This window comes from Sylvia atricapilla, chromosome 19, assembly GCF_009819655.1.
Source record: "Sylvia atricapilla isolate bSylAtr1 chromosome 19, bSylAtr1.pri, whole genome shotgun sequence".
NCBI lineage: Eukaryota > Metazoa > Chordata > Aves > Passeriformes > Sylviidae > Sylvia > Sylvia atricapilla.
In genome coordinates this window covers 3,840,341-3,854,072 of record NC_089158.1, presented here as the reverse complement: position 1 = coordinate 3,854,072, position 13,732 = coordinate 3,840,341, and the positions used below count along the sequence as shown (strand labels likewise).

General features: G+C 50.6%; 1 protein-coding gene across 2 annotated transcripts in view; it reads left to right on the top strand.

The window, feature by feature from the left end:
- Nucleotides 1-13,732, top strand: part of PNPLA7 (patatin like phospholipase domain containing 7) — a 122,917-nt gene that overhangs the window by 106,180 nt on the left and 3,005 nt on the right. For both annotated transcript variants that reach the window (XM_066332522.1, XM_066332523.1), the window contains 4 exons: nucleotides 1,817-1,965; nucleotides 3,211-3,363; nucleotides 6,292-6,399; nucleotides 10,372-10,456. In XM_066332522.1, the coding sequence (XP_066188619.1) occupies nucleotides 1,817-1,965; nucleotides 3,211-3,363; nucleotides 6,292-6,399; nucleotides 10,372-10,456 (495 nt within the window). The remainder of the gene's footprint in view (nucleotides 1-1,816; nucleotides 1,966-3,210; nucleotides 3,364-6,291; nucleotides 6,400-10,371; nucleotides 10,457-13,732) is intronic.

Sequence of the window (13,732 nt, the reverse complement as noted above, 5' to 3'; positions counted from 1 at the left end):
CAAACTGCCTGCAAGCCTTGGGCCTCTGGCTTTTTCCCTAAAGCACAGAGAAATCTCACAGACACCTTTGCTCTCATGCTGGTTACCTGGAGTCCTTGCTCTCAGTTTCTTGGGTGTTCCCTTTATTTTGGCTTTATTAACACTATTTTTAAATGAAGTTTTTCCTGATAGCCAAATTCTGAATGTGTAATTCCCAGCTAAGTCTGAATTATGTTACTGCTTGCTGAAGGGAGGAATCAAACCACAGACATACAATCTACCTTGGAGTTTCTCTTCAATCAGTTAATTAAGAAATAATTCTGAGAGAGCACCAGCATTTGCTGCTCAGGCTGGTGTCACGTGGAGCATGTGGCAGTGGGGCCATCGTGGGGCCATGGAAGGAGGGATGTGGGGTGTGGGATGAGGTCTGAACCCCCCAGCAGGGTGCAGGGTGTGAATTGGCCGTGTTTGGGATGTGTTTTGTGTCAGGTGTCACTGCAGTCACCAGGGTGAGTGTCTCAGGGGTGGCTGAGGCAGCAGAGCCCTGCAGGGTCACTGAATTTGTCCCTGTGCTCAGGTAAGGAGGGTAAAGAGTCAGAGACTCCTCACCTGAGCAACCCAAGTCATTTACATCTTCCTGTCACACCCTGACTTTGATTTTCAATCAGGGCTGTATTTACCTAAAACCCAGAAACGGAAATAGCAGAAAACAGATCCCCCAAATCAGCATCTGGCATTCTCTGTGCTTGTGAGCAAGAATTGTGGATTGCAAACCAAAGCACCTCTTGCATCTCCACAGCTGGAGAGGGCAAAGAGCAGACATAGGTGACACTGAGTGGGAAACAATAGACTGAACAAGGCCAGGAATATAAATCCAAGTTACAGAACAGAGATTTAAAGAAGTGTCTAAATTAAGCCTCTAAATTGGCTCTTCAGAGCTGTGGTTTTCCTACGCAAAACTATTCTGGAAACTGCAACTATCTTGGACTCTGGGGGTGTGAAAGAAATATAAATTCATTCTGTGAGGTTCATGTCCTTCTCTTCCCTCCCTTGGCACTTCCCTAAATCCTCACCCGTATCCAAAGACTGCAGCTCGTCCTTTCACTGACCTTGAAGTAGGAAGTGTTGCCTCATTTCTCTCCCACTTTCAGATGTGACTCTTTCTCTTGGATCCCAGGCTCAGGCTGCCATCCAGCCTCTCCTTGCTGGCAGGTCCCTGTCCTGCTCCTCCCATTGTCACCTTCTCCCTGCAGCGTTGGCACTGCTGCCTCCTCTCTCCAAGGCACTGCCACTTGTTCTCCCTGCAGGTCCCCCAGGCTTTTTTTAGAATTAATGTGGGTTTGATGTGCTCTATCCCATGATACCCAACGTGGTGTTGCTGCCCTGGTGCTGTGTGCCCTCACAGGGCTCCTGGTGACCTCAGGGAGGGTCAGGTCATCCCATTGATCTGGGGCAAACCATCCCCTGTCAGTGATGTCCCCCAGCAGTGGGGGACTCACCTTGGGGTCACTCAGGGCTTGGTTGGTGCAGGATTCGGGATTCCTCCCTCCCCGTGGAGCCTCCCTGAGTGGGAATGGTCTGGGCAGAGGTGCTGCAGAGTTTGTATGGATTCACAGAATTGTTTAGGCTGAAGGTCCCTCTAAGACTGAGTCCAACCATTCCCCAGCACTAACCCGTGTCTCCAAGTGCCACATCCACCTGCAGGGATGGGCACTGCTCTGTCCAGCTGCTCTCTCGTGCTGGGTGTGAGCTCAGGTCACCCAGCTGAGCCATACAGACCTGTCCCTGCCCCTGGGGCAGCACAGGGAGGGCAGAGGGCTCTGACTTCTGTCCCCAGCTGACGTGGCCAGGTCCATGGGGGCCAAGGTGGTGATCGCCATCGACGTGGGCAGCCGCGACGAGACCGACCTCACCAACTACGGCGACTGCCTGTCGGGGTGGTGGCTGCTCTGGAAGAGGTGGAACCCCCTGGCTGAGAAAGTCAAGGTACTGGGGGCTAGACTGGAATGGCAGCTGGATTTCCAGGGCACTGGGAATAGTGGGAGAAGTGGGAAGATTCCCTGGGTTATTCAGGGAGTGGGTCTGTGCCGGATGTGTTGTTTTGCTGGATTTGAGTTCTTGTTCAGAGAACTGGCCTGTGCCCTCACACCACAGGGAAGGCAGTGATGTAGGAGGGGGCTGTCAGAATTCTTGGAGCAAAGAAACCTTTCCTTGGAGCTGCATACATTCTGATAAAGTCAGAATTTATTAATTTTACCCATAAAAGTAGTAAATCTGTCCAGTTTGCTTTATATCCTGTATATCTCTGAACTGCTGATTTAGAGAGATTTTAGCACTTGGCAGTAATTAAATACAACTGATAAACATGGGTCTGCAGAGCATGATTTTATTATTATTATTTTTGTTGCATGTGGTCAGGCCAACTCTGTTCCTTACTCTACATTTCCTAAATTACCTGGCTCTGCAGCTATCTGCCAAGTGAATATTGATTTTAATTCTTCCTCCCTGTTGTATTCCCCAGTTGGAATTGGTCTCAGTAGTACCCAGTGAAATATTCCAGCTGCTTGAATGGCAATAGGCACCCATGGAATTACTTCTGAGCACCACAAAACACATTATTTTACTGGTAGTGGTGAAACACTGGCCAGACACGGTGCTGGTACAGTTTCCATCTGTGGAGATGGTCAAAACTCAGCTGGACATGGTCTTAGACAAGCTGTCCCAGCTGACCCTGCCTGGGCAGGGGGACAGACTGGGTGATCTCAGGGATCCCTGTCTACTTCAGCCATTCTGCAAAATCTCTGCCCTGGCACTGGACAGATCAGAGAATCAGGGAATTACAGACTGGCCTGGGTTGAAAGGGACTGTACAGCTCATTCAGTTCCACCCCAAAGCTCCAAGCCCTGTCCAACCTGGCCTTGAACCCTTGCAGGGATGGGGCATCACTGATTTCTGCCTTGAAGGATCACTGTGCCCCTCACCTCAGCACAGACCTTTAAGTTATATATATGTTTCAGTATATCCTGGGATGAAAGCCTTGGTTCAAGCTTGTTGACAGGCAGTTCCCTTTGTGGTGCTGCTCACGGACGCTCACCCCTGCCTGGGCACAGCTGGCAGTGCTGCTGTCCGAGCCCATCCCCAGGTTCCCATGTGCCATTCCCTTCTCCCCGGGGTGGCACACGGTGTGAAACCCACCCTGAGGAGCTGATGTGTGCCTGGTGTGGCGGGCAGGTGCTGAACATGGCCGAGATCCAGACACGGCTGGCCTACGTGTGCTGCGTGCGGCAGCTGGAGATGGTGAAGAACAGCGACTACTGCGAGTACATCCGGCCCCCCATCGACCGCTACGGCACCCTGGACTTCGGCAAGTTCGACGAGATCTGTGTGAGTGCCTCCCCTGCAGCCCAGGGAGCCCCAGGGCTGCGAGCCTGCAGGCTGGAGCTGTCAGGCTTTCTGTCATAAAAGGGCCCTGACCCTCGGGTGTCGCTGCTAGGGACACCAAAGAAGGAGCAGGCAGCAGGAAAGTTCTCGTCTTTATTTTTCTGACTCCATCTTATAGACACTTTGACAGACTTTGATAGACATCTTATAGACACAGGCCAAAGATTGGCTACACAGGTAGCCACTTCTTCGACCTCGATGGTGAATGTCGTCATCAATCATCTTTCTCCTCCCACAGGAGAAATATGTGAATAAAATAGATAAGTTCTAAAAATATACATTGTTTTCTTGAGGCTGCCTGAGAATAAAGTGCAAACAATGAAAAGTAGGCAGACTTGGGGTGACACTCAGGCAGGCACTGCGTTTGACCTGAGGCCCTGGAAAACAGAGTGATGGCACTGGGGTTGTGGGTGTGGAGTTTGAATAGTATTGTGTGATCTCACAGGGTGAAAAAACTTGAATTTGGGATTTTAGTATATAGTAATGTATGGGGCAAGATAGAGGACTTTGGGTGTTGTCTGGGTCCTTCTTCTTTGCTGCTTTCTTCCTTCTCCATGGGTTTGGGTGGTTTTCTGTAATTGGTTGATAGAGTCCACATCGTAGACTCCAAGTAGTTAGTTATTGGGTTTAAAGTGAAAATAATTTAGGTGGCATTTCATAATTGTCCATGAAAAGACCTTTCTTTTCATAGAGATAGAGAAGTGCTCCATTTTACCTTGGTTTTCTAACTTGCTAGTTAGAGCTCATGGCTTCTGAGTCTGTGAATAGATAAATAATAAACACCAAGTCCAAACATGCAAACTTTGTCTCCCATGTATTAATCCCGACCTTGGCAGAGAAAAAAGGAGCCAGAACTGTCACACCCCAGCACTGCTCCTCACAGCTCTGCTGCTGCTAATTGGTGCTGGAGCCCGTGCAGAGTGAGAGGAGTCAGTTGGCACAGAGTGAATAATTGACTCTCAATAATGCTGTGGAATGATATCCCGGCCGGGAGATTGGATTAGCAGCAGGAATTGAGTTAGTAATCTTGATTATATAATGACCTGTGAAGGGAGCGGTTGTGCCTCGCTCTGTTTGGTGGCAGCTCCTGCTCAGCTGCTTGGTGAGAGCTCCTGGGTGTCTGAGCTGCTCTGGGCAGTTGGGGTTTGGCTTTGGTGTGGGCTGGGGTTTGTCCTCACTTTCACTTCCTTCTGGGGCTTGTTGTAGCATGAAAGGTTTGCAGAAATCTGTCAGGGAGGCCTTGAATCCTGGAAATTGAGGGAAATGTGAAAATACCTGGTTCTGTTAACATTTGAACACTTCTGTGAATAAAATATCATCCACAGTTCCTCTGCATCTGTTAGAGGGTCAGAAAATGGCAGCAGTGTCAGGGTGTTGGAAAAGTGCTGCTGCCAGGTCACACATCACTGGCATTGGGTTGTGTCTGTGTCAGAACCCAGCATGGGCAGAGCTAGAGGTGTGCAGGGAATTGTTCTGGTGCCATAATCAAGTGTTCACAGCAGGAATGTCCCTGCCCAGGCAGGCCAGCAAGAGTGATTCTGGCTGTGTCTCTTGTCAAGAAAGTGATTTCACTGTCTCCTTCCATTCTTTGCCTGTTTTAGCCATCTTCCATGTCCAGATACTCCTGCAGAGCTTTCCTTTTCTCTGAGGAAAACCACCATGCCTTGAAGTCAATCTTCATTACACTTAGTGAGAAGCTGTGATGCTCCTTAGTCTGCAGACTGATCTCTCTGGTCCTGGCTTAACAAACAGTGCCCAGCCCCAGGAACACAGCTGGGCCCTGCAGGGTCTCACCTGAGAGCTCCTTAGGACACACAGCAGCTATTCCAAACCACCAGCTAATTTCCCCAGTGTCAATATTTTCTCTGAGATACTTGGTGCCTCTTGGCTCCTGGGCAAACACTGCTGTCTGCCCATGGATCTGGGACTTCGCTGATAAATAATTCTGTATTCTCTGCCAGCTGGAGAGCCCTGGCTGATTTGAAAACCTTGACAGACAGGTGTGGTAGTTCATCACAGGAACAGATCGTGAGCTGTCACATCCCTGCTCTGTTCTAATGTGGTGCTGTTAAAGAGATGTAAAGGCACCAGGCAAATTTTGTCAGTGCAATAAAACCCGAGAGAAGGGCAGTTCCTCAAAAGTGTCATTGTCTGTGAGCAGGTTCTTGGCACGAGACCCTGCAGGGCCAGAGGGGCAGCACCTCCTGGATCCTCATTCTCTGCAGCACAGCTCAATAAATTTCATCCACAAGGAAGCTTTAAAGTGTGCTGACCTCAAAGGGAAGGACAGTCCAGGCATTCCTTTATTCTTAGAGGCTGGGAAGTAGTAGGGGAGTTTATTTGAGCTGTGTGCCTGGATTTTACAGGAAATAGAAATGGGCACCAGTATTTTCCAAGGAGCTGAGATCTCTTCATGTCCAGCCGCTCTCATGTACAGCCCCAAGGCAGTGGTGGCTGTGGGTCAGTTCCTGAAGCTCAGCTTCTGCTGCTTATTTTGGGTCAGCATGACCCTGCCAGGGCAGAGCTGTCAGCTTCTTTTTCTCCCCTTCATCACCCCCACCCTGGGCTGGGATAGACTGTGAGAAGTGAGTTCCAGCCCCAGTGTCTGCCATGCTCTGAACCCTCATTCAAAAACTGGAGGAGAGGCACCACCAGAGGTTTAGTGCTGCTGCCAGAACCAGGGCTGGAGATAGGATCCAGGGCTCTCAAAACTTGTTGCTCTGTCCTTCCCATTTGATTTTTCAACATAATTTCTACTGTATTCTGAGAAAAAGAGTAAAACTTTGAGTGATTGCTCTGTTTTTTCCAGTTATTTCCATGCTAATGGCAGTTACTAACTACTTCTTTTTCTCTTGATTATTTTTTTTCCAGGAAGTGGGATACCAGCATGGGAAAACTGTATTTAATGTGTGGTGCAGGAGTGGAGTCCTTGACAAGATGCTGAAGGACAGGCAAGAGACCTGCAAATCCAAAACTGATGTAAGTGCCTAGGGAAATGCTCTGTGCTGCTGGAGCTGCTCTGGGCTGGGGCAGGGGACAGTGTCCTGAGGTTGGTTTGTGGCTCAGTGCTCTGGACTTCTTGGCAGGGAACTTCCAGTTGGTTTTAAGAAACAGTTACCACCTTTTTGAGGAATTTGGATAATACATTACAATATAAGGGCTCACTGTCCTTCCTCTCCTTTGAATGCCTCTGATTTGAAACCCAAAGGCTTCATGCTTTACCCAGTAATTCTTTTTTTACCATCTTTTAGAGAGAGGGAAATGAGCAGTAATTTTTTAAGGGATGGCCAGAATGAATCATAACTGTCACGAGCCTCAGAGAGGGAAGTCAAGTGAGGTGAGAGATGACACTGAGGATTTGCAGCTCTCCAGGGCTGGGTGGCAGAGCACTTTGTCTCAGAGATAGGGGCAGGGTGGACACTGGCCCAAGGATGAGGACCACTGAGCCAGGTGCCCTCAGTGTCAGCAGAGGCTGTGAGTCACTGAGAGTTGGAAATGGCTCTGCTGGGAGGAGAGGAATGTCACCCTCAGCTCCAGGGGGACTTCCCAGCATCAGATGGATCTGCCCACACTGCCTGGCAGGGCCAGAGTGGTTCTGGAAGGAGCACACAGGGACTGAGCCCTGGAGGAAACCAGCTGGAGATCCATGAGCCTGAGGAGCCCCCAGACTCCTCAGCCTGGGATTTCTCCTTGGGAGCACATCTGGATGAGGAGGTGCTTCAGTGGGGCTGCAGAACATGAGTCCTCAGTCCACCTCTGGCACCTCTTGGTCAGACAAAGGGCCTTGGGTTCAGGCTTTGTGTTAGAAATCATAAGAGAAGTCAAGGCAGGGAAAATTGTGTGTCTCAGAATTGGTTGTGTCCTACTTCAGCCTCACTTTTATCACGGCCAGTAAAAAGCCTCAAACATTTTCATTGCTTTAACAGACACTTCTTTTAAAGAAGACTGCTTTTTAAACTGCCCTTTTTACAGGATACAGTAATGGAGGGGAATATTTCACTTAAATCACGCTATCACAGCAGCACGATGGACATTTTTCACACCTGCCCTGGGTTCTGTGTCACTTCAGTGCCCTGGAGAACAAATGTGTCACATCCTTATTGCAGACACAGCCTGGCCCTGCACTCACTTGATAATGAGGCACCAAGTGCTGATTGCTGAGGTGCAGCAACATGGAAATAACGGGACTGGGAGAGTGACTCACCAGCCCTGCCAGGTTATGGAGCAGGAACCACGGGCTCTGTGCACCCCTGGTCCTCCCAAGGACCTGCAGGATCATCTGCTCATCCTCCTAAAACTCTGGAGCCCTCTGAAACCCAAGAGTTTTGCATCTGATTTGTGTTGCAGGAGATTTATTTCTAAGAAGTAACAACTGTTGCAGCTCCCACTGGGGTATATTTTTCTTGCTTTTCCATTAGAGTCACTTAAGTCCTTTAGCTGTGTTATCTTCTAGGCAGAGCAGCTGATATTTTTAACTTGCCTTTCATTAGCAAAGGTTTTGATGCTTTATATGTTTTAGTTCTTCATCTATTTCTGGAGTGTTCAACATCTGAGAGCTGAGTGCCATTTCTTATCGTCTCGTTTCCATGTTGTGAGCATTGCAATTTTATTTAAAAATCCAGATATTTAATAATTTAGATGCTTCTCCTTTGCTTTGATCATTTAGTCCCTGTTTGTCTTGTCTCCAAAATGCAAATACTGAAGACACAAACAACAGGAACCTTACATAAACTTTACTTTGAGCAGCCCTTACTCTTCCCCAGTATGGAATGCTGCAGCACCATTAATTGGATCTACTTGGGGAAGTTTTGTCTACTGAGGTGTTATTCATAGTCAAAGCTAAATATAATCCAGCAGACTACAATAGTAACTGTTTTTCTCCTCTAATTTATTTCATAAAGATTGTGCCAAAGAGAAAACTTTCCTCCTTGGGAAAAAAAAAATAATCAGAGAGGTTTGAGAGTAGGTTTCAGGTGGATCTGAGACACTTCTTTCATTTGTGTAATCTAATGGGAGGGCAATTTTGTCCTTAAAAGTAGTGAGAGGAAGCACTTACACATTAAATTCCTGTTTGTAAAGCACAAAGTGAGGGTGGGAAGACACCTGGTTTTTGCCTCAAGTGGCTCTCCAGGCCTGGTGCTGAGGCTTTGGGTGCAGCTGCCTCCCCAGGTGCCCTCAGACAGGCTGACCTGGGGGACAGATGCTTCTGAGGCTCCAGTCACCGTTCATTCCCACCCAACCTCACCACAGGACCTGCTGATGGTTTTCCTGGGGCACCCTTAGGTGCTGGGCCCTGCAGGATTTTGTTCATTTCTTCATGCAGAGCCCTGGATTTCCATCCCATCCAGAACCTGTCCCTGCCTGCTGCCTGCTCCCAGGGACAGGCTGGCACTTGTCTGCCCAAGTGCTCTGTGCAGCCACCTCATCCTCATGGATTTTGGAGTCCAGGGACAGCCTGGGACGTGGCTGTGTCCCTGTGGTGGCCAGAGGGTGCACGTGTCCCTCACTGAGTGCTGTGGCACAGACTGGAGCTGTCAAGGAGCTTTTCTTCCGTGTCCTGGGAAAGAGCTTTCTGCAAATGCTGCTCTGGGAACGTTCAGGTTGGATGTTCAAAGTGAGCCTGGGCTGACTCATCCTTTCCAGCAGTTCCTTAACAGTCACAATGAGCTTCCCAACTTCTTTATGTTTTAAGGTGTGTGTCCTGAGCTACTGCTGTTCCATTTCATGCAGGTACCTTTTCATTCCCTCCAGGCTTTTCTCTGCCCCCGTTGCTTGTCCTGGATCTGCTCTGTGCTGTGGCTGTTCTAAATTACATCAAAATCAGCTACAGATGAAAGGTCAACTGAGAGCACTTTGCTGCAGCAGCAGTGGGCTGCTGCTGTCACCCTACAGGAGTTGTGTGATTCACAGGGTCTCTGTTCTTGCCAGAAGAGCAAAGGATTGTTCATAAAACCCTGTGTTAGGAAGCTGCCCTGGCTGGGAGCACATGGGCAGGTCTGGGTGGTTGGGAAGACAACTGTCACAGCAATTCCTGGCAGCCCAGTCCCCTCTGCCAGCTCTGTCCCATCCCTGTCCTCTGGGTTGGGATTAAACTCACTGGGTTTAAAGGAAGATAAGAGGCGTTCAGGTGTCCACCTGGTTACGTTTTGTCCAGCCCCAAAGAGGGAGGTGGGGCTGCAGGCAGCCTGAGAGGGCTCTTAAGTGCCAGAGTTGGGATTTCTTAGAGGAGAGACTGGAGCAAGAACTTCTCAAAGTAGACAACACAGCCCACTGCTTGGGTGAGGCAGAGTGAAAGTAGCACAGGTTTATTGGAGAGAGGAATTGTAGTGGGAAATGTGTCTGCAGGCTCTTGCTGGCTGCACCTCCAACTCTGGGGCTTTTAGGGGTGCCTGGGGTATCCTGGTCACCCCAGTGCCCACCTGTCCCTGCAGCCTCTGTGGCATCACTCCAGCTGAGGGATGGGCCACATGGTCACCTTCTCCCAAGGCAAACAGGAGCTCCCTGGGGGCTGCACCTGGCCCAGCCAGGCTCTCTTATAAAGGGACACTGATGGAGAAAAACACCCGGGGTGAGCTCTGTCCATGCCAGCGACAGCCCCTCCTGTGCTGGTCTCTGGGGTCTCTTCTATAGTTGGCTAAATTTTTAATAAGGCTTCTTGTTATGTGGGTGGAAAAAGAGCCATTAAGAGCATGTCCCATGTTGAGCATTCCCAGTGTTGGGAATTAAGAGCATGTCCCAGTGTTGAGAATCCCATCTCTGCCACCAGACCTGTCTCAGGAGAGCTGTTCTGAGGATTTCTCGCTGATGAGTAATGACTTTTGAGGGGGCAGCTGTGGAGCATTTGTGCGTCTGGAGCTTTGTCTGTTCAAGATCATTTTTATACAGTCTCGACTTGTTTGGATTTTGTGTCTGTGTTTGCTGACTAACCTTCATCTCCTCCGTGTGTTGCAGAACGTGACCTGCCCCACCACGTCCTTCACAGACCTGGCCGAGATCGTGTCACGCATCGAGCCCGTCAAGGCTCCGCTGGCCGACGGTGAGCGGGGCAGGAGGGCAGCAGGGACAGCTCCTGCTCAGGGAGGGGCCTGCTGGGCACTGCCAGCCACGGGGGGCCGTGCCCTGCTGTCCTCAGAGCCTGTGTCCCCCTCCTGCCACCTCCTCTGGCACAGAGGGATCAGTCGGGATGTCCCCGCCGTGGCCAGGCAGCTGCTGCCAGCCTCTTGCTGGGCTGCTCCCAGGTGGGAATAATCCCTGCTCTGAGGGAAGGGGCACAAGTGGCAGCTCAGGTTCCATCCTCTCAGGCTGTCCCGTGCCTCTCTGCTGGCTCCATGCTCAGCCCTGGGGAGGCTGACTGGAAGCTCTGCCCCAAGGATGTTTTCCCTGCTGCTGTGAGTAGGATCAGGAGTGACTCACTGGCTGCACTGCTCTGTGTGTGCTCCTGTTGTGGGAGCAGCAGTGAACTGATGAGGAGCAGGTTCCAGCTCCTGCACGGTGACACAAAGGTGCTCTGTGCCCCTGCCCTGCAGAGCAGCTCCCGGTTTATGGAGCTCCCAGATCCAAAAGGATCAGAGCCTTGCAGGCCTGAAACCCCTGAGTGTGTCACCAAGGCTGGAGCTCTTTCTAAACAGTCTCTTCCCCTCCTCCTGATTCTTGTTCCTGCAGAGGGAAAGCTAAAGTTAGCAGCGCTCCCATCTGTGACTGTTTGTAGAGATGTCCCTGTGGTAATTTGAAATGCTAATTACAATCATATGCCTTATGAAGAAAATATTAATCAAATGTGGTTGAAGCAGCCATTGTGAATAAGAGTGAAGAGTTCATGGTATGTGGTTATTTAAGGCTCAGGCACTGAGACTTGCTGAGATTTAACCAGAGCACTGGGACAGATCCTCCTTCCTGATACAGTTCCTGATTATTCCCCATTAGGCTCCTGCTTTCTGCTGAGCGAGGCCACGGAGGGGATGGTGGCACGTGGACGTGGCACGTTCTGGGCTGAGGAGGGGCAGTGCAGGGGCTGCTGGCGATGGGGTGGGATGGGCAGGGGCCACCTGTTCCTCAGGGAGGCAGAAATCCCTTGGGGAGGATGGGGTGGCAGCAGAGCCGTGCACTGTGCTCTGTGCTGTGGAGGATCCTTCTGCTCCTGCCGTGGGTGGGACGTGTGCCTGCAGGGACCCTGCCCGTGTTTGGGTGGCAGTGACAGCAGTGACGTTCCTTGGTGTCCCCTGTGCATGAGACTTCTGCTGAAGAGCTGTGGGGGGAGGTCTGTGGTGAGGTGAGCTCAGGGGGAGGGTGACATCTCCCTGCAGTGGCCTCGTGGCTATCAGGTGGCTCCTCGAGGCTGGTGGGCTCTGGCACTGCTCTGCTGTGGGGGTGAAGGCTTGTCACCTGTGCAGGGGAGGGCACAGGGAGCTGCTTGGTGGCCTGGCTGTGACCCTGCACTGTCACCTTTGTTCTCCCTGGAAATCCCTTCCTGAGAGGTCTTGGATCACAGAGACTGGGGAAGGCTCTGCCTGTTCTGACAGCACACTGCAGCTCTCAGGCTGGCTGAGGAAATTCTGTCAATAATTTTGTTCTAAAGAAAGCAAAGGGAAAGGGTCGAGCTCTGATGGATGAGGAAGGGTCAGCACAGAGGGTGAGAGGTCTGGGTAGGGCAGGAACTGTGTGGGCTTTGTGAGGAAAGAGCAGGGGAGTTTCTTCTCCTCTCTTGAGCACACTGAGAGCAGTGACCAAAACCATTTTAAAAATGTGAAAAGGGAGCCTGTCCCTCAGGCAGGGCTGAGCAGAGAGACCTGAGTACCAGAGGTCTGGGGCACAGCTGTCTCATTCCACAGCAGTGTTGGTGCTCCTGTTCTCACTCTCCATCCACACATTCCCCCAGCCAGGATCATCCCTGTGCCCAGCTGGGATTTGGATTCACAGAGCCATGGCTGTGGCCAGGGGAGCTCAGATGCCACATCCCTGCTCAGGCTGCCCCTGTGAGGGGCTGCTGAGCCCAGGAGATCAAGCACTCCTAGCGATGGTCATTTGGATAAAAGGATTTGTGGAGAGCCATGTTAATGGTGGTGTCAAATGCCTGGGTTTGCCATTCAGCTGAAGCAGGAGACATCCCAGCACCTCTCAAGGGACACAATTAGCAGACACCAGGCCACCTCTGCATTTTGCTGCTTAAAAAGAACTTTTCTGAAGCAGCACTAATGCAGCTGAGGCTGTGCTGAGCTTCCAGTTCCTGACTCACCCCAGGGCCTGGCAGTGCCACTGCAGGAGCCCCTCCAGCCACACCACGGTTGTCTCCAGATGGGGGTTCCTTGCAGGAATCAGACACAAAGCACAAAAACACCACCAGCTGCAGAAGCACAGGGCAGATCTCTGCCCTTCCTGCAGGGAATGTGCTCGCCCTGCTCAGGGACCTCGGGGCTCAGGCTTGGGTACCTTTCCACGGTGCAGTCTGCTCTTGGCTGGCTGCATTTCAGGCTGTGCTCTTCGGGTGTGGGTGAGTTGAACAGAGCAGCAAGGCTGGGTCCTGCTTGGTGCCCTGGGAGGTTTTGTCACTGTGACAAACAGAAGTCACTCAGCCTTGATGGAAGGTGATATTTTGGGACAGCAGGGCCACCTCCTGTTCTCCTTTTTCCCCTCCAGCACCCAGACCTGCTGTGTGGAGGATGTGAGATGGGTGGCTTGGTTCTGTATCTGTAGAACCACCTAAGACCTGTTAAATGCTGAATAGTGCTGGGAATATCAAGGAGTTTGATCCTGATGACAGCTGCTTTTATTGGAGATACAAACTCCAAACGCTTGTTTATGGTGTCTGTTACTGTTCAGACGAGTTTCCAGTTTCTCTGGTGTTTTTATCAAAGATTATCATTAGTGTTTTTAGTAAAAACCAACAGTCATTCAATAATTCACAGTAAAAAACTCCAAAACCTAAAAATAATAAAAGAAAATATAAAAGACCAAATGTCTTTCTTTGCAGTGTTCTAGCAGTTGGTTGTAGTTATGTGCTAGGAGAAAAGGCTGTGGAACAGACTTTGCTGTTGTCTTCAGCGTGGAGCAGATGCTATTGAGGGCTCCCAGGAGAAAAACTTTGTCAAGGATCTGGTTTAAACAGGAGCCCCTCTCTTCACCAGTGGGCTGCATCCCAGGTACTGCTTCAGAGCACACTGGAATTAACTCAGGAAAGGCGAGGAAGAGCTGATGTCACACAAACATGATTTTAATGGCAACAATAAAATGTCATTTTCACGCTTGAAGCTGCACCCTGGAGATCTGGGTGCCAGCAGAGGAAGGTGCTGCCTGCCACAGGCTCTGCCTCGCTGCA